The sequence below is a fragment of the Mobula hypostoma genome, chromosome 17 (assembly GCF_963921235.1).
Source record: "Mobula hypostoma chromosome 17, sMobHyp1.1, whole genome shotgun sequence".
Lineage (NCBI taxonomy): Eukaryota > Metazoa > Chordata > Chondrichthyes > Myliobatiformes > Myliobatidae > Mobula > Mobula hypostoma.
Genome location: NC_086113.1, coordinates 22,417,028 through 22,438,664, shown reverse-complemented (window position 1 = coordinate 22,438,664; position 21,637 = coordinate 22,417,028). Strand labels below are relative to the sequence as shown.

General features: G+C 40.7%; 1 protein-coding gene across 4 annotated transcripts in view; it reads right to left on the bottom strand.

Annotated features, from left to right (window-relative positions):
* pign (phosphatidylinositol glycan anchor biosynthesis, class N) overlaps positions 1–21,637 on the bottom strand; it is a 150,758-nt gene that overhangs the window by 50,971 nt on the left and 78,150 nt on the right. For all 4 annotated transcript variants that reach the window (XR_010020749.1, XM_063069652.1, XM_063069653.1 and 1 more), the window contains exons 13-18: positions 15,863–15,941; positions 11,135–11,317; positions 10,751–10,893; positions 9,077–9,176; positions 6,058–6,150; positions 2,045–2,136 (exon numbers count right to left, since the gene is read on the bottom strand). Coding sequence is in view for 3 of the 4 variants with exons in the window: in XM_063069652.1 (XP_062925722.1) it covers positions 2,045–2,136; positions 6,058–6,150; positions 9,077–9,176; positions 10,751–10,893; positions 11,135–11,317; positions 15,863–15,941 (690 nt within the window). In the remaining variant the exon portion in view is untranslated. The remainder of the gene's footprint in view (positions 1–2,044; positions 2,137–6,057; positions 6,151–9,076; positions 9,177–10,750; positions 10,894–11,134; positions 11,318–15,862; positions 15,942–21,637) is intronic.

Below are 21,637 nucleotides of genomic sequence, written 5' to 3'. Positions count from 1 at the left end.
ATCCAGTTGCACAATGAGGTGGTGAGGCCTAGGGTGCGAAGCTTAATGAAAAGGCATCTTCTGTTGAGCTGTTGTGATGGGAGGCAAATTGGAGTGGATCCAGGTTACTTCTAAGGCAGGAACTGATATGTTTTCTCATCAGCTTCTCAAAGCACTTCATCACCATGGATGTAAGTGCAACTGGCCAACAGTCATTGAATTTAACATGGTCATCAGACTTGAATGCCACTAATCTGGCCCTCAGCAGATTGTGGATCTCATGGTTCACCCAGAGCTTCTGGTTAGTGAAAATTCGGAATGATTTTGTGGGGACAAACTTATCTATGACTGTTTTTATAAAGTCCATGACAACCGTGGTGCATTCATATCCACTGATGAGTCCTTGAACACAGCCCAGTTTACTGACTCGAAACAATCCCATATCCGCTCCTCTGCCTCCCACGACCACTCCTTTATTGTTCTCATCTCTGGAGCCTTACTCTTTGGCCTCTGCCCGTATGCAGGTGTAAGGAGGCCAGCTAAGTGATCAGATTTCCCAAAATGTGGTCTAGGTATGGAATGGTAGGCATTCCTAATGGTAATGTAACAGTGGTTAAGTGTGTTTGGACCCCTGGTGCTTCAGGTGATATCTTGATGATAACTTGGCAGAGTTTTCTTCAAACAAGCCTGACTGAGGTCACTGACAAGTATTTGAAAGATGTCAGGGTAGTCTGTTTCACTTGCTAATTGTGACATTCAATACATCGAGTGCTTTTTTAATATCTGTTTTTGGCAGTACATAAACTGATCAGGATCATGGAGGAGATCTCTTCGTTAATAGAACAGTCAGCACTTAATCAGCAGATGTTCCAGATTTGGGGAACAAGAGTGCGACAACAGTGGTTCAAGCACCACAAAGAGTTGATCATGAAACACAGACCTCCACTTTTTGCCTTCTCTGAATCAGTAGTCCAGTCTAAAAAGAAAGAAGTCTTTGGTTTTTACCAACATATCTGGAGTGAGCCACGTCTCTGTGAAACACAGAATGCAGCATTTCCTCATTTCCCACTGACACAGCAATCTTGCCTTTAGGTCTTCAATTTTGTTCTCCAGCGACTGTACACTTACTAACAAGATACTGGGTAGAGAGGATTTCATTCCCCTGCATTTCAACCTGCCTTGGAGTCCACCCCTCCTCCCTCTCCTCCAGCCATATTGATGTACCTTTGGCTATTTAAGTGTACCACACCTGTATGCTTCAGTGTCAAGTCCACTGAGTACTTCAGAAGATAGTGAAATTACAAGTTCCTTAAGACAGTTCGAAAGCACATTGCTTAAAGGGAAATTATAGGCTGCAGATTTCAGTAGTAGGAGAAATTCAGGAGATGTATATTTATAAGTATTGTAAGCATCTGCAACATGTTGTCGTGATTCACCAGCGCTATCTTGGCGAAGGGTCGTGAACACCTTCACATGACATCCAAGCTCCTGCTCTCAATATAGTTAATTATGACACAACTGGACCAGTACATTTTCGCCCAATTAAACAGCCGCCCCAATTAGCTGAAGTTTAACCGATTAACCGATGGCCCAATTAACCGGAATCCACTGTACTTTGATTTATGAAGACCAATGTGCCAAAAGCTTTCTTTATGACCCTAGCTACTCGTGATGCCACTTTCAAGGAATTGTAGGTCTGTATTCCAAGATCCACCCCCTGTTCTACCACACTCCCTAGTGCCCTACCATTTGCAGTGTAAGTCCTATTCAGGTTTATCCTCCCAAAGTGCAACAACTCACATTTGTCTGCATTAAATTTCATCTGCTATTTTTCAGCCCATTTATGCAACTGGTCCAACTGCACATTGTGCATGAATATTACACAGTGTCAAAATAAACTTCTGATAACATATTTTCTCTATTAATTACATACTTATTTTCCTTTAAACGTTATCTCAAGATACCATTATACTTTATTATTAGAATCAGTTTTCTGATGTGTTAAATTTCAAAATAAACAATTAAACCTTTTTAATTTTTTTTATAAAGAGATGAGCAAACTTACACAAGAGTAATATTAGGACTTCTTCCAAGAACTGGCATCAATGGAAATACAGCCAGGACTAAGCAGAAAAATATCCAGCTTAAAGACATGGCCTACAGAAAATAAAAACATGATCATAATAAAACAAAAAATAACACATATACCATTTAGATCAGATGCAAGTTTATCATTTCCAGTCACAACATGCTGGAGGAACTCAGTAGGTCGGGCAGCATCCGTGGAAAAGATCGGTCGACGTTTCAGGCCAGAACCCTTCGTCGGGACTGTAGAGGGAAGGGGCAGAGGCCCGATAAAGAAGGTGGGGGGAGGGTGGGAAGGACAAGACTGGTACCTGGAACCTACCAGCCTTCTCCTTCGCACCCTCCCCCCCACCTTCTTATAGGGCCTCTGCCCCTTCCCTCTACAGTCCTGACGAAGGGTTCCGGCCCGAGACGTCGACCGATCTTTTCCACGGATACTGCCTGACCTACTGGGTTCCTCCAGCATGTTGTGAGTGTTGGTTTGATCCCAGCTCTGCAGATTATTTTGTGTTTATCATTTCCAGTTCAAGCTAGCTATAATCCATTTATCTGTGTGTTAAAAACCTGTTGAGCAATTGATGCATGTAATCTGCATAGTCCGTCCCAGTTCACGGGATGATGGTCAGGGCTGCTAAACTATAAAGAAAGAAGAACTACGACAGATCCCAATCCCATCTTTGGATTTACATTGCTTACATAAAGCAAAATATTTCCTTCACCCAAACTTATAATTTCATTTGCATTAAATTATAAGCTTCCAAAGGATAAGATATATTTTTTAACATGAAGATTAGTTCATAACAGCAACAAGAAATCTTGCCTACTAAAACCAAATCCGAAAATACAGGTTGCATCAGCAACTTGAACACACAATCTGGGAATACTTAACATTGGGAAGATATCCGTGTGATCCACGCTGATAGCTATGAGATTAGGGAACAAACTTTCAAGTTTAAAAGTATATTTATTATCAAAGTATGTATAAATTATACAACCTTGAGATTTGTTTGCTAACAGTCAGCCACATAGCATGAAACTCATACGAAACCAATTTAAAAAATAAAGACCAACACATGATGCGCAAAGAAAGGGGGAAAAAAAGCACAAATGATGCAAACAATAGAAGCAAGCAACAACATTCCGAACCAAAATGGGAAAATTATTGTAAGGTACTCTAAGGGTCCAGATATATAAGTATTTGGATAGACAGGGAGAGATTAGGGATAGTCAACATAGCTCAGTACGTGGCAGGTCACGTCTAACCAATCTTATAGTGATTTTCTAGGAGGTTATCAGGAAAGTGGAAGGAAAGACAGTGGATGTAGTCTACCTGGACTTTAACAAGGCCTCTGACAAGATCCCACTTGGGAGATTGGTCAAGCTGGTTCAGTCACATGAGCGAGAAGTTGCAAACTGGATTCGTGATCGGCTTTGTGGGGAAAGCCAGACAGTGGTCATAGATAGTTGTCTCTCCAACTGGAGGTCTGTGACTAACGGTATTCCACAAGGATTGGCGCTTGTTCTGTTGTTGTCATCTACAGTTATCAACAATCTGGATGATAATGTGGTAAACTGTGTCTGCAGAGTTATGGATGACACCAAGACTGGGGGTGTAATGGACAGACAGGATGACTATTAAAGCTTGCAGGGAGATCTGGACAAGCTGGAAAAATGGATTGACAAAATGGCAAATAGAATCTAATGCAGACAAGTGTGAGGCGTTGCACTCTGGGAGGACAAAGCAGGGTAATACTTACATGGTGAATGGTAGGGCACTGAGGAGTGTGGTATAACAGAGGGATCTGGGATCTGGAAATATAAATCTATAATTCCTTGAAAGTGCCATCACAAGTAGATAAAGTCATAAAGAGAGCTTTTGGCACACTGGCCTTTGTAATTCAAAGTACAGTGGATTCCCATTAATCGGGCCATCAGTTAATCAGGGCGGCCACTTATTTGAGATAACTCTAAGAAAACAAAAACTAATCAAGAAAAGCCAGAATTCCCTTCATTTATTTGAGACAGGAGACACTTGCTGAAGTTTCTAACTACTGTCAGTTGCATGACTGTAAGACACTACACCATGCTTAAAACATTAAGTTTTTAAGTAGTGTCAGTTGCATGTGTTTCAGTTCAAAAAGCAGCAATTTTTCTCATTTGCGAATGACACTAAGATTGCAGGCATAGTGGACAGAGAGAGGAAGGCGATCAAAGTTTGCAGAAGGGTTTAGACCAGCAGTAACAACTGACTGTCAAAAATGGTAGACAGAATTTAATGCAGACTAGTGTGAGGTGTTGCACTTTGGGAGCACAAACAAGAGTAGGATTCACACAGTAAATGGCAGGGCATTGAGCCGTGTAGATCTGGGAATACAGATCCATAATTCCCTGAAAGTGGCTTTACAGGTACAAAGGGTCATACAAAGAGCTTTTGGCACATTGGCCTACATAAATCTAAGTATTGATTACAGGAGTTGGGACATTATAATGAAGTTTTATAAGACGTTGGTGAGGCCTGATTTGGAGTATTGTGTGCATTTCTGGTCACCTAGCTACAAGAAGGATATTAATAAGATTGAAAGAGAACAGAAAATATTTATAAGGATCTTGTCAGGACTTGAGAACCTCAGTTGTAGAGAAAGATTGAATAAGTATTGACTTTATTCCCTAGACTGTAAGAGAATGAGGGGAGATTTGATAGAGGTATACAAAATTATGAGGGATCTAGATAGGGTAAATGCAGGTAGGCCTTTTCCACAGAGGTTGGGTGAGACTAGAACTAGAGGTCATAGGTTACGGGTGAAAGGGGAAATGTTTAAGGGGAACATGAAGGGGAGTTTCTTCACTCAGAGAGTGGAGAGAGTGAGGAACAAGCTGCCAGCTGAAGTGGTAGATGCGGGTTTGATTTCAACATTTAAGAGAAATGTGGATAAGTATGTGGATGGGAAGGGTATGAAGGGCTATGGTCTAGGTGCAGGTCAACGGAATTAGGTAGAATAATAGTTCAGCATGGACTAGATGGACAGAATGGCCTGTTTCCAGGTTGTAGTGTTCTATGACTCTATGTACAAATTATGCTTGAAATACTCACAACCATTAAAATGGAAAACATAAAGGTAATTGAGTGTATACAATTTGAGATACTAATGTACGTCTTGAAGAATTAATGTTTATTTTAATACATCTTTCATTGATGTATATTCATCACAAAGAATTGACAGGGTAATGAGCCAATCATTTCTACTGGCTGGCTTTAGTGTTGAATATGTGCTAAATCTGTTGTGTAATGAATGAGCGATTCATTACGTACCAGATTTAGCTGCAGTGATTTGCAAGTGAACCTCTGCCTGCTGTAAACTGATACTAATTTCATGCATGTAATTTGCAATGCATTCAACGTATTTTTCAGGAGCAATTGCTCTGCTTTTATTGAAAGCAGTTTGTGTAGTATCTGTTTTCTCTGTTCTCTGAACAGAGTGGCTGAGCAATTTAACTTTGTTTGATGTGTAATTGACTACTGTTAGCCATATGTCCCACTGCCAATTCATTGGCTTGATGCAGTGTTGTCAAAAGGTACACTGATGTACAGAAGGCTTTCTAGTCATGCTTAATTTCATAGAATATTACAGTTATATAAATAGAAGTGCTCTTTAAAGGAAGTACTAGTGTCTTAAAATTCACCATGATTTCAGTTTCTGTAAACGAAGGGAAAACATAAATCAGTATTCTATTTAAAATCTTACAGAATTAGTATATTCAATCTAAGCCATGCACAGATTTTGAGTTTAATTCTATTTCCTTTTGTTACAGAATCTCCTAAAGCAAGAAAAGTTTTTCTCTACTCATTTCAAATACCTAGCAACCTCAAATTGCAATTTAGTTTGCAAGCAAAATTAGGTTAAAAGATGACAAATGGTAAATTTATCAATTGAAAGTGAAGTAGCATTATCTTTCAAACAAAAGGAATGTTTTCCGGTGCAAGTGCAGTGTCACCTTATTGTGATAAAACAGCTTGGATTGTAGAGGCCAGCCAGCAAAGGCAATCAGACCAAGTGTAAGAACTTCACGGTAGAAGAAACTCGCAATCTAGAAAAAAAAAATTCTATTATTAGATATGGGCACAGAAGAATTGAATGTCATTAAAACACAGCCACACAAGTGCAAGTATGTCAGCACCACAAAGCAACAGTTTTACAAAACTCAGTGTTTACAGATACTAGAGCGGTGCCCAGCTCTTCCAACAGAACACCTGAGAGAATAGCAAGGATGAAGTTGGTCTTGTTAGACATCTTTAGGATATCTTCTCCACAGGCAGATCAATGTGTGCCTTCCTTACTTTCAATTGATAAAAGGGAGCTGCAGAAATATTCAGGACAGAGCCACAGTTGCAAGAATTATTACAGAAATTAGTTGTGAACATTAAAGAAATGATTTCAACTGCAGTTAAATACAAAAGTATTAACCATTATAGAGTATTCTAGTTCAAATGGGAAAGATTGTGAGATGCTCATGAATGGTTGCTATGTTCATATCAATCTCCCTTTAGAAGATAAATAGACAAAAAAGAATAAAAGTAGACATGCTCAGTTGTTTATACTTGAAAGACTGATGTCTATAGATCTCAAGAAAACAGTAAAGCTGTCTGATGTGAAATGCAACCAGTTTCAACATAAAGCTCACAACACAAATACTTTTTCCTTATCAGCCATCGAAATCAGACCAGTAGGTGACTCCAGGCTGGCAAGCTCATGGCTAATTAGTGGTGGACAATAAATTTTACCAGATTATTTATGCTGCATTTCATTGCTTAATATATAAAAAAAAACAATCTTCAAATGTTTTCACCTGCTATTATTGACTAAATCCTAAGGATGTTCTACAGGGGCACAATTGAGAGCATCCTGACTGGCTATATCACTACCTGGTATGGGAACTGTACTTCCCTCAATTGCAGGACTCTGCAGAGAGTGGTGTGGACAGCCCAGCACATCTGTGAATGTGAACTTCCCGCTATTCAGGACATTTACAGTGACAGGTGCGAAAAAAGAGCCCGAAAGATCCAGGAAACGGTACCGCAGCATTAAAGCCAGGACCAACAGGCTCCAGGACAGCTTCTTCCACCAGACCATCAGACTGATTAATTCACGCTGATATGATTGTACTTCGGTGCTACATTGGCTGTCCTGTTGTACATACGATCTATTACAAATTACTAGAAATTGCATATTCAGACGGAGACGTAACGTAAAGATTTTTACTCCTCGTGTACGTGAAGGATGTAAGAACCAAAGTCAATTCAATTCACAACCAGGTTCAGGAACAGTTGTTAAATCTCAACCATCAGGCTCTTGAACCAGAGAGGATAACTTCACTCACCCCAACACTGAACTGTTCCCACAACCTATGAACGCACTTTCTAGGACTTCATTTTATGTTCTTCATATTTATTGCTTATTCACTTATAATAATTTTTTTTGTAGTTGCACAGTTTGTTGTCTTTTGCACATTGGGTAGTTTCTCTGCCTTGCTTTGTGTAGTTTTTCACTGATTCTATGGTGTTTCTTTATATCTGCTGTGAATGTCCGCAAGAAAACAAATCTGAGGATTGTAAATGGTGGCAATTATGGACTTTGATAATAAATTTACTTTGAACTTTATTGGAAAGTCATTATTGACTTTTAACATTGGACAAGTGCATTAAGAGTCATAGAACTACGACAGGCAGATCAAATTAAAGTACAGATTAGCCATGATCTAATTGAACGGAGAAACAGAATTAAGAGCACAAACAGACTGACCTAATGTAGCTTTCAATGTTTACTGTACCCTGATTAAATTAACAATAGTATGTGCCCAAAACATTGATGTTTGCATTCACATAGCCATTAGTATTTTGCAGAGCATCTGGGAAATAATAAATTTCTTCTGCTGTGTTGCTATCTACTACAATTCCAAAGACAGCACTGTATTTAAAAGCACACAGCAAGGTCCCTCAAATGAAAAATGAATGCCTAAATAATTTTTTATGGTGGGATTCACAGAGAAGCTTAAGGGACATTTAGGCAGACATAAGAACAGTCAGGGAATGGATGAGCAGGAAGATGTGCAGTTTAAAGTGGCAATGTGGTTGGCGTAGTCATTGTGAGTCAAAGGGCCTGTTCCTGCATTCTGTGAGTGTAAGCCAAGAGACTGGATGAACTCACTACTCCAAAGAGCTGTTTACATCTCTTTGAAACTGAGGGCTTATCTTCATACACAAATTAGAAATTAGAAGCAGAAGGTAGAAACTGATCAATATAATTATGAAATTTGCAAAGCAAAATGTCAACAAAGAAGAACTCCCCTTGCTTTGATATTTGAACATCAGAGTAAACTCTCAGAGGCTGGAGAGGTGTTTGAACCCACAACACTCTGAGGCAAATTCAAGAGCAAAGGTGTTACTTCCGGGTATGGACAAAACTATTAACTTTCTCTCAATTGTGTTAAATGTAAACTTCTGCAGGGTGTTTGATTGCGAGACTCTCTGCCAGTGCCATCTTTATTTATTTAACAATTAAGCGCAGAGCGGGCTATTCTGGCCTTTTGTGCCACACTGCCCCAACGACCCCACAACCCCTGTTAACCCTAACCTAATCACAGAACAATTTACAAAGACCAATTAATAGTGGTGTGGGTCTTGGGCTGTGGGAGGAAACTGGAGCACCTAGGGAAAACCCCTCACATTCCTTGGGAAGGACAGAGACTCCTTTCCGAACAGTGCCGGAATTGAAATCCAATCTCTGGAACGCCCTGAGTTGTAATAGCTTCGCATTAACTGCTACACTACTGTGACGCTTCCTGCACAAGTAAATGTCAGGTAATCCCACATCACACTTTCTGAGAACTTGTATGCCAAACTATGACATGTATTGATCGGTGAACTCCCCAGCTGCCAGAATTTCCATTTGCTGGAACTTCACCTCTGATTTTCAAAACCAAATCTAAAAATAGAAGAATAGTTTGCAATGCTTACCAAAGTTTCAATCCCCAGAATAAAAAGCAGTGAACAGCCAAGGGATTTTATAGGGTGATGTGTTGAAAATGAATTGATTACATCACAAATGACTCTAAACCTGTTAAACAAGAAGACTAATGTTATTTTGGATGAATCTTGCCCACAGGAAGTTAAGTTTCAGTCCTATCAAAAATACCATTTGTAAAGTAAGCACGAGAATTGGTGCAGATGCCGGGAATCCAAAGCAACACACGCAAAATGCTGGAGGAACTCAACAGGTCCTAGAGCATCTATGGAAATGAATAAACAATCTACGTTTTAGGCCGAGACCCTTCCTCAGGGCTGAAATAGAAGGGGGAGGATGCCAAAATAAAAAGGTAGTGGAAGGGGAAGGAGGCTAGCTAGAAAGTGATAGATGAAGTCAAGTGGATGGGAAAGGTAAAGGGCTGGAGAAGAAGAAATCTGATAGATGAAAGTGGAACATAAGAGAAAGGGAACGAAAAGAGGACCCAGGAGGAAATGATAGGCAGGTGAGAAGAGGGGAGGGGACGGGGGAGGGAAAGATCTTATTACTGGAAGGAGAAATCGATATTCATGCCATCAGGTTGGAAGCCACCCAGACGGAATATAAGGTGTTGCTCCTCCACCCTGAGGGTGGCCTCATCCTGGCACACAAGGAGGCCGTGGACCGACATGTCGGAATGGGAATTAAAGTGTTTGGCCAGTGGGGAGCTCTGCTTTTGGCGGATGGAGCCAAGGTGCTCAATGAAGTAGTCCCCCAATTTTCAACGGGTCTCACCGATGTAGAGGAGGCTGCATTGGGAGAACTGAACACAACAGTCTTGAAGGTGAAGTGTTGCCTCACCTAGAAGGACGGTTTGTGGCCCTGAATGGAGGGTGACGGAGGTGGTGAATGGGCAGGTGTAACAATTGGGCCACTTGCAGGGATAAGCGCTAGGAGGTGTAATTTTCTTTAAAGAAGTTAACAACTCTAATTAATCACATTTACCAAAACAGAAAAAATTACAAATTAGAAATGCAGAGAGCAATGGCAACTTTCAGTTACAATGCAGCTTCAAAAATGGCAAAAATGTTCCCAAGGCTTTTATTTAAAAAGAAAATGGCAAGCCTTGCAAAACTGTTGTTAAGTTCCTCACAACAGTTGCCCCTAAAACTGGTACTCCAAATTATTTTCACATTTCAGAGAAATATTTGCATGTATGACCAAAATTTGTGTAGTAGAATTGCTGTTAAAAGCAACAGCATAAAATGTTTTAAACTCTTAATCTACACAACATAAAGGTGGTGATGCAGTGGCCTCAGCACTAGACTTCGAGGCCAATAGCCCCAGGTTCAAATCCGGCTGGGTCCTTGCACACTTTCCATCCGTGCTGGATTGAGCATCGAGCTAGCAACTCGGCCTTGTAAAATCAGACAAATGCTAAAGGAACAAGAAAAAAAAAGCCGCCAAATGCACCACAAGGCGCAAGAAGGAGCAACAACAACACAGCATAAGCAGAGGACCAGTGAGTGGTCAACCCCTAAATGGTCCCCCCAAAACATTTTGAAAGACTTTTACAACTCTGTTTTGCATCCTTCAACACAATTTTTTCTATTAACAAACTGTACTGAAGTCCACTGTAATGAAGTACAACAAGTTTGACAAGTCGATCTAAATAATTTACCACTTACTCCTTTATGACTGCATACCAGACTGCGACTGGCAGCAGGCAATAAATAAAATATGTCCATGGACAGCTCTGAATCAGCAGAAACGACGTTATGATAACACCAGCTCCAATGAATATCACAGGAAGGTGATTGCCAGTCGACAGCTGTGAAATACATGAAATTCAGCAGAAGTTCACATTACTACCAGAACAGTCTTTGAAATTGCATAAACAATCGAGAATGGAAGAAGTAGTCAGGGAAACATTTATGGTGATTACAGTTAATGATTTCAAGCTGCAAGGCATTATTGTTAGCTTCAGAATTATGCATACAATTTTACTATTTGATGCCTACTCAGACCAGACTGGGGAGCAATTTTAAAAGTTCATTTTTTTTTCCACCTACCTTGTCCAGTTTGGAGATTGGTTTAGATAATCTTGTGTGGAATTTGACAATTAGCACAAAAACAAAGGATATCCAGCCCAAAAATCCAAGAGCTACACTAATCCCCAAGAATATACGATCGTAAGTATGATAATAAGAGAGTCCTTCCAGACCAAGTTTTATTAGAGACGTGCAAAGTTTGATCTGCAAAAGAAAACAATGTTACTAATGAAAAGTGCTCTACTGTTAAAATTGTTTAGACCATCAAAATGGAAATCAACTGGCTCCCTTCTGTAAAATTATCACTAGTTATTGTTTCTATTATATTAATTGTACTTCTCAGACATACTTTTGGGCACTTAAAGGATCAGAGAACAGAAGGATTTTGTGGAAAAGTGATGCTGAAATATATCAACTATGAAGGGCGGAGCAGGCTCAGGAGCCTATACATAGCAAAATTCTTTGAGTACGTAATTCAGGGGCGAGAAGATGGGAATGCAGGGAGGATAAAAACAGGATTAATGAAGGATTAGTGTAAATGGGTGGTGATGATCTGCATAGGCTTGGAGAGCTGAAGGGTCTGTTTCCACATTATGACTTAAGTTATTATTATAGATATGGCAGAGGAAAATATTAATTTTCTCATCACAGAATTCTGGGTCCCAATTTGATCATTTATTAATTTCCAACACATTTTTCTTCTAAAATACCTTATTTCTAAATACATTATCTCAAGGTAGAGCAGAAATTCGTGCTTCATTAATGAATAGGCACTACGATTATTTTGTTTGCATACATTACTTAATATATTTTTTCCAAAATTCTTAATTGTCTAAACTGTAAGTAATAGTCACATCATTATATTTGTTTAGGAACATACAATCAAAACAGGACACTGTCACAAGCCTCTACACAAAGGCAAATAAACCTGATTTTTGAGTGATATGGAAGTTCCATGTTGCTTGCAGTGACCATAACCTATCCACTAGACTTGAAGGCGTTTTGCCAAAATGCAACACATCTTTGGACAAGTTTAAAAGGATGTGTTATGGCCATTATTTTGTGAGAATGTTTAAGAAACTCCATCCTACAACAGCCATTTTAAGCAAATATGCCTCTTTTTTTTTCTCTCTGCACTTGCAGAAATAAAGCAGCTAATTGTCCTGCTGTGACATCTCTAATCCACTGGTGCATAGCCTATGCAGCATTAGGAGCAAGTATGAAAACAAAAAAACTCGGGAAACTTTTAGCACACAAAAAATTCTGAAGAACTCAGCAGGTCAGGCAGAATCTATGAAGGGAAATAAACAGTTGATATTTTGGACTGAGAACCTTCACTAGGCCTGGAAAGACAGAATAAGGTGGTGGGTGGAGAAGGAGGAAGAATATAAGCTGGCAAGTGATAAGTGGGTCCAGGTGAGGGGAAAGCGTTTGGTGGATGGGTGGGGGGGAAGGGTAAGTGGGAATGAAGTGCGAAGTTGGGATGTGATAGATGAAAAAGGTGAAGGGCTGAAGAAGAAAATATCTGATAAAAGAGGACAATGGACCATGGACCATGGAATAAAGGGAAGGGGAAGGGGATGGGTAGGTCCACCATTCTTTGGGGTGTATCCATGGAGCTCAAAGGAAGGAACACGATGATGATGAATGGACAGTGTTTTCAGCCTTCTTAATAATAGGAAAAATATTAAGTCAGTGATGCTTCTCTCTTTTAGACAGAATACATCTGCCATATATTTTTTATTTATTTATTGTTTTTATTTAGAGACATAGTGTGGGTCAGGCCCTTCCAGCCCAACGAGCCACACTGCCCAGCAACCCACCGATTTAACCCCTAGCCTAATCACAGGCAAATTTACAGTAATCAATTAACCTACTAACCGGTACGTCTTTGAACTGTGGGAGGAAACGCGTGCAAACGGGTAGAAGAATGTACCAACCTTAAGCACGAGTTAGTTTCTTTGCTTTGTGAGCAGGCAAGTGTTTCAAAACAGGCAAGTTCAGATTAAATTGCAAGAACCTTGTTTTATCCATTGATACAGTGGAAACTTCAGTCATGTGCTGCAGCTTTACATTTTCACTATATCTACATATTCTGCAGACAACCACATTCACTTATCACTGATTCCACTTCTGTCAAATGCCTCATTAAGTGGACAATGACACAGAATAGAGAAGGATAGAGAATCTAAGGGTCAGCAAATTAAAGATTCACCTCTCGGCCTCTAATATTGAATATTTTTAAAGCCTTATTTTGTCCCATGAGAAGCACCATGGGATGCAAGGAAGCTAAAATATGTTAAATTATGAAGGACGGTGGTGTATTAATCCAATTGGGACCTCAGAATTATGAAAACATGGTATAAACTTCAAATTAGAGCTAAACCACTGTAGGACGATGTCCAGGAGCACGCAACAAAAAGTATGAAATTCCCCTCCTGATGTGACATTAGGTGGGGTGGGATTGGATCACTTGCAAATAACATCTTGACTTTTAAGATACATAAGCAACTAAGGTTGGTAAATTGTCCATTCACTTGTATTTCTCCATTAATTTATAGCCTATGGAACTAACTGTACCTCTAATCTTGGAATTCGAATTGGTATTGGATTATTATTGTCACATGTGCTGAGATACAGTGAAAAGCTTGTCACTATGCGGTACAACAAGATAAGACAATAATAATGCAAAATAAAGTGCAACAGCTACAGAGAAAGAGCTGTGTTCTTTCTTTTTGTCCTGTAAGCAATGTGGTGCAAGATCACAATGAGGTAGATTGCGAGGTCAAGAGTCCATTTTATCTTACTAGAGAACCGTTCAATAGTCTTTTTCATACTTGGGTAGAAGCTTTCATTGAGTCTGGCTTTCAGGCTTTTGTACCCTCTGTCCGATGAAAAAGGGGGCAAAGAAAGAGAATGTTTGGGGTGGGTGGAGTCTTTGATTATGCTGTTTGCTTTATAGAGGCAGCGAGAATTACAGACAGAGCCCAGAGGTGGAGGCTGGTTTCCCTGACGTGCAGAACTGTGTTTACAAAGCTCTGCACTTTCTTTTGATCTCATGCAGAGCAGTTGCCATACCTAGCAGTTATGTATCCAGATAGTATCTTAAAAATTCTAACTTCGGTTTTCTTTTTGTAAAATCATAAGACCATCAGATATAGGAGCAGAATTAGGCCATTTGGCCCATTGAATCTGCTCCACCATTTCATCACGGCTGATCCAATTTTCCTCTCAACCTGCCTTCTCCCCACATCCCTTAAATCCTGACCAATCGAGAATCCATCAACCTCTGCCTTAAACATATATAAAGATTTGTCCTCCACAGCTCCCTGTGGCAAAGAATTCCACAGATTCTGTACAGGTCCCACTTTCCCTGGAACAGAGCCCAGAGATCCAAAAATGTTGTGCCCTTCCACTTACATGAACTCCTTAGCCACGAATTAAACTGTATAATCTTCCTAGTGATGGTCTCACTAGCACGTGGCATGGTTAGCAATCCTGAGATCACAACCCTGGATGTCCTGTCCTTTAACTTAGCACCTAACTCCCTGAACTCCCTTTGGAGAACCCTGTCACTCATCCTAGCCATGTTATCGGTACCTACATGGACCATGACTTCTGGCTGTTCACCCTCTCACTTAAGAATGCCGAGGACTCGATCCGAGATATCCTGGACCCTGGCAGCTGGGAGGCAACATACCATCTGGGAATCTTGTTCTTGCTCACAGAACTTCCTGTCCATTCCCCTAACTAATAAATCACCAAACCAATCACCACAGCGTGCCTCTTCTTCCCCCTTCCCTTCTGAGTGACATCATGTATAAATTAATGTTTAACTTTTTAAGTATTTCTTGTCAATGCTACTTACTGTAATGATGCATGTGTGTGTGATGTTGCTGCAAGAAAGTTTTTCAAAGTGCCTGTGCATGCATGTACCTTTGCATATGACAATAAATTCAGCTTTGACTTTGCCTCATTTGCAGGGTATTTACAGCATTCCCTTATTTCCAGTTTCTAGCCTTTTTCCCTACCTCACAATTTCAGCCCCCTTTTATTCCCTCCTCCTTTATCCTCATTCACTTTCTTCTATTTCAATCTCCTCCAGATAGATCCGGCTCTGTAATCAACAAGCCTCCCAACCACCACGGGCACTGGCCAATCTGCAATTGTCTGCATTTTGATTTCCAGTTTCTAAAGGTCTTATCAAATGAAGAGACATGTGATAAAAATGGAAATACAGCAGAAAGCTTACCAGACTGTAACATTTTGTATGAACAGTAACATTAGAAGATAAACACATTAATCTTTTTGAATCTCAATGTATAGAGGTTCATTACTCAATTATAATCTGTATTTTAAGATCAATATTTAAGCACGGATGGTTTTGTGATTATTCTCTTCTTAAGCGCCTTCGACAAAAACAGAGTAAAATACATTATTGTTTAATATTAAAAATAAATCAAGATTCTATTGCTTGCTTAAATTGTTTACTATGTGAATTTAATTTAATAACCTAAATAACTAGTTTCAATAGAATACTCAAACAACAGGAATTCTGCAGATGCTGGAAATTCAAGCAACAGACATCAAAGTTGCTGGTGAACGCAGCAGGCCAGGTAGCATCTCTAGGAAGAGGTCAGACGAAGGGTCTCGGCCTGAAACGTCGACTGTACCTCTTCCTAGAGATGCTGCCTGGCCTGCTGCGTTCACCAGCAACTTTGATGTGTCTTGCTTCAATAGAATACTTACTGCTTTATCATACTGATGTTGCTGTATGTACAATCTCACTGTTCGAAGCATGTCCTGTTCTTTAGAAAGCGGAAGGGGTCTAATGAAAGAAAATATTAATTACTGAAACATTCGAATGCTCAATAAGCTAGCCCTTCCTGGATACAAACCCCTGTGACACGCACCATTCCATGGCTACTGACTCTGTCTTGCTCTTTGGCAAAAGTCTAAGGCGCAGGCAGACTCTCTGTAACCTTGGACTTGTCTTCACACAAAAGTGAGACATAAAGAGTGACCCCCATATTAAGGAGGGGTTGCTTCCTAGAAAACTTGGCATATCGCGGGTTTCCACTTGTCACTTGTGCAAGCGTCAAGAAACACAGGTTGAAAGAAATTGTGTTGACTCATGTACTTATATCTTCCCCCCCACCACACCCACACAAATCTTGTGATAGCAATTTTTATTCCATATCTCAAATTGCTAGGCAAAGATTTGTGAATTCCATAAAGGTGAATTTCCGTAACACTGGGGCTGCCTGTATCCACATAGTCATAAAGGGTGCTTATTCTATCTCTGCAACTGACCACTGCTCCTCCTTTATTCTATCTGCGATTGATGGGTCATTCCAAAACACTGTTGTCAAAATGCCAGTTCATACCAAATCCTATTCACCCATTTACCCCTGACCCACATTAGCTCCCAGCAGGAATTTAAAGACTTACTTTAAAATTCGTCATTGTTTTTTTTTCAAATTCCTCGAATTACCTTGTTTCTTTCTACTACAGCTATAAACTCTTGAACCCGATAAATCTCCACAGTACATGTCCAATTTTAGTTGCTTCACCACTGGTATTCATGCCTTCATAGGATTATGTATTAAAATCTGAGATTCCCCTTCCTAAACCTTTCCAGCCATCTCCCACACTTTCTTCATTCAAAATGCTTGTTAAACTCCACCACTTGAATCAAATTTTGCTCACCTGCTCTGAAGTCCCCCATGTGGTTACGTAGCAAATTGCATCAAAAGACACCCCCAACAAACCAACTGGAAGGTTTCACTACTTAAGTCAGTAGCCTTGACTTTATGCTCAAAAGTCAGCATTCACTGAGACCCCACTAGGTTTTACCAACTCATCTTAGAGAAAGTTCAGGGCTCCAGGGCACAGGCTTTCGTCCAACCTTCTGTCTGAATCACGTAGTCACCTGGAATGAGCCATCATGAAGTTCAAAGAGGGAGTGGGGAATTCCTCAGATTTCTCAGCATTTTTACTGAGAAATGTGCCTGTTTTGGGAAGTGTGCTAGTGATTTCAATGGGAAGAAAAATGCCACTGGGAAGAATGCATAGTTAAGTTAATTTTCTTATTGAAATGCTGTTCTAAGTGTATTGTTTTGTTGCTGGATAGTACGATAATTGCATAATGAATGGTCAATTCTATCTGCACTTTCACAGATGATGAAGCTACCACACCTGTCACAGTGCAACAAGATCTGCACAATATTCAAGTAGAGGCTCCTGGCTGTTTATTCTCTGTATGTTTAGGACTGGGTTCAACTAGCTACCCTTGACATCCAACTGCATTAACATTGCAAAATCCCCTAACAGTAACTATCCTGGGACTGATCAGAATCTTGATCAGTCCCAGACAGATATATCATGTGGTTACAAGACAGGATCAAAAGTTAGGTGTTTTTCAGAGACTGACCCAATTCCTGACTTTCACAAACTTTTTTTTTTACCAGCAACAAAGTATAATTTAGAAAAGCAATGGTTCTTGAATACTGTTCGGCAAATCACAGTAGCTTGGATGTCTGCATCACGGTCAAAAACTCGCCATCATTTAGTACAGGCAGTTTGTTTGTTTCTCCCTCATCAACTCATCACTCTTAGCATTCAGTCCTCTGCCACAGGTGCACTGTGCCACAGTACGCGCAATACACTGCAACAAATCACTAATGCTTATTTTTGACAGCACTCCTCAAAAAAAGCGACCTCTATGATGCAGAAGGACAAGAACAGCAAGCACTTGGGAACACTGCCTCATACAAATTCCTTTCCAGGCTATGCATATGGCACTGAGTTTCTTGACTGCTGATTAGAATAAGATAAGATTAGCTTTACATCACAAGCACGTTGAAACATCGAAACATACAGCGAAATGCATCTTTTGTGTCGATAACCAACACAGTCTTGAGAACGTGCTGGAAGCAGTCCCCAAGTGTCGCTATGTTTCTGACGTCAATATACCTTCTGTTGCCAACAACTTACTAACCCCAACCTGTATGTCTTACTGGAATGTGTGAGGAATCCAGAGTACTCAGAGGAAATGCATTCCGTCACTGGGAGGATGTACAAACCCCTTACAGACAGCAGTGTGAATTGAACTCCGATTGACTTTACAGATGGTGCTGTAAAGTGTTGCGTTAACTACCACGCTACCCTACCACATGGTGCATTCATGCCAAGATTGGTGTACTAAAATTACAAGGATAAATATATGCTGTTACAATCTAATAGCCATAAGGGACATGAAGAACTAATTGCTTTAATGGCAAGAAATTATTTCCACTGCTTGATTAATCAAAGACTGAGGGATATCATCTCAACATTAAATCAAAAACAAAGCAACTGCTGGTTGATGCAATGTCTGTTGGAAGTCTGAAACTCTCTTACACCAGAGACACTTAATGTTAGATCCAATAACAATCCTTGGCACGTGTGGATGGGCATAAAGGGTATTACTGACTATGCAAGGAAAAGTAACTCATGACGCCTCCAAACAACCCCTTGACGCTCTAAACAACTTTTAAGGAGGCTTCAAGGCATGCAACACAATACCGGCCAAACATGCCTGCTCACCCTCCCAAGTGTGCGGCCACTGTCTGTAACAGCAGTAGACATGAGAAGGACTCTGCAGGGAGTCAACCCCCAAAGGCAGCCGGGCCAGAGAACATCTCAGGGAGTGTGCACACTAGCTCACTGATGTCTACATGGACATCTTCAACTCTGAACTCATCCAGACTGCTGTCCCCACATGCTTCGAATCAGCCACCATCATCCCCGCCTTCAGAACTAAACTACTACCACACAGTGACACTGACTCCAATCATCATGAAGTGCTTTGAACGGGTAAAGGCACACATCAAAAACTCCATTCCTGCCACACTGGACACTCATCAATATGCTTAATAGAAATGCTCTATGACAGATGCCATAGCATCAGTCATGCACCTGACCCTGACACACCTAGAAGACAAACACACTTATGGCAGGATGCTGTTTCTGGATTCCAGTTCGGCATTCAACACCATTGTCCCACAGACCTCGGTGATCAAACTCCTATTCCTCAGTCTAAATACACAACTGTGCAACCGCGTGTTGGACTTCCTAACCGGCAGAACTCAGATAGTTAGCATGCACAACCGCTCCTGTCTACTCCTGGCTGAGCCCAATGTTGTACATTCTGCTCACACATGACTGCATGGTTAAATACCCAAGTAATCACATTGTCAAGTTCACTGATGACACGACAGTGTGGTGGGACTCATCACCAACAGCGACGAGATGGCCTACAGAGAGGAGGTGGGAGAGTTCCAGTCCTGATGTCAGGGGAATAACCTCTTCCACAGTGTCAACAAGACAAAGTAGGTGGTTATCAACCTTAGAAGAACCCAAACACCTCTTTATATCAGCGTCACAGCACTGGGAACTGCAAACAGTTTAAAACTCTTTGAAGTGCACTTCTCGCCCAACCTCTCGAGGTCCCAAAATACATTCTTCACAATCGGAAAAGCTCACCAACACCTCTGCTTTCTGAGGAGGCTGAAGAGAGTGAGACTACGCACATCAAGACTCATGTCCTTCTACTGATTCACATCAGAGAGCATCCTAACAAGCTACACCCCTGCACGGTACGAGAACTACACTGCAGCGGACAGGAAGGCTCCACAGCAGGTAGTCAAAACTGCCTAATGCGTCACCAGCAACATCACGAAGCATTCCACCCACTCTGCTTGTGAACTGCTTGTCCCCTCCCATTAGGGAGGAAGCTACGTAGCATCCACACCAGGACCACCAGACTCAGAAACAGTTACTTTCCCCAAGCATTAAGGCTGATTAACACTTCCACCCACTAACCCAACCATCCACCCCCCCAACGCCACTAATTTATCATTTCCTGTCATTCAACTTATGACATTCCTGTGCCTAACGTCACTTTATGGATGAACATGTTTTTTTTTATTATTGTATTCTTTATCGTAATCTGTTATTTTTCTGTTGCATTGTATCCAGAGCAACAATACTTTCAATCTCCTTTACATTTGCATTCTGGAAATAGCATAAAATTAACTTGAACCTTGAATAATTACAAATCTGAGAATGATTTATCTCTGTTAAATATATTTCAGGATTTGGAACAATTGCAATTTTTGGGAGGTAATTCATCGCCATTAAGTGATAGTCGTGCTTGATAAGGGTGAGTGAAATGGCTCCCCTGTCACAATGTTCTTCTACAGCAGAGGTTCCCAACCGTTTTTATGCTATGGAACCCAGGTTGAGAACACTTATTCAAAAAGAAGCAAAGTGAGAGATACAAATACTTCACAAATAGTGTGAAGCAGCTTTTGGAGGTGAGAATCATAGACAATTTATGAGCTACAAGGGACTTTACCATAAACAATTTCATCCAACGGCGAGCAGCTGACAAGAAAAACAATCTATGTGGTGCAAACAGTAAAATGTCATAGCAGGTAATGACTAAATTTAATAGTGCTTTATAGATCCACTGAGCCTGCACTATTACCAGGTTGACTGATTGTCGGCAATGGAATAATATCATGGGAGGTTACCAGGCAGACACAGAGAAAGTTTCAAGGATGTTCTCAAAGCTTCCTTCCCACTGACACTTAGGGATCCATGAACCAGGACCATTCAAAGTGGAAAAGGAGCATTTGGGATGGTATTGAGAACCAGAAGGTCGTGCATCTGAACCATTAAGAAGTCCTGCTTGTAAGGCAGGAGGAGTTTACTGGCTCCTGTTGGTCACTTTCTGACTACACAGGTCCTGTCTTCTTCTCGCTACAACCATTGGGTAGGTGGTACAGGAGATTTAAGTCCCACACCACCAGGTTCAGGAACAGTTATTACTCTACAACCATCAGGCTTCTGTAGAGGCATGAATAACTTCACTCACCACAACACTGAACTGATTCTACGGCCTACAGACTCACTTTCATGGACTCTTCACAACTCATGTTCTCATGTTTTTATTTGCACAGAGTAACTTCTTTTGCTGTTGTTGTTGTTTGTCAGTCTTTGTTTATGTATAGTTTTTCATAAAATTCTATTTTTATTTCTTTTTTGCTATAAATGCCTGCAAGAACATGGATTTCAAGGTGAAGTATGTGGTAACATATATGTACTTCGATAATAAATTTACTATGGACGAACTTCCTGTGCCACCTGAGAAAGAGTCTGCAGTTTCCACACAGGCCTTGTAGATCATCTCTGAAGCAGTCAAACAAGAGTGGAATTTAAGAACGCAAACACGAGGAATTCTGCAGATGCTGGGAATTCAAGCAACACACATCAAAGTTGCTGGTGAACGCAGCAGGCCAGGCAGCATCTCTAGGAAGAGGTACAGTCAACATTTCGGGCCGAGACCCTTCGTCAGGACTAACTGAAGGAAGAGCTAGTAAGAGATTTGAAAGTGGGAGGGGGGAGGGGGAGATCCAAAATGATAGGAGAAGACAGGAGGGGGAGGAATGGAGACAAGAGCTGGACAGGTGATTGGCA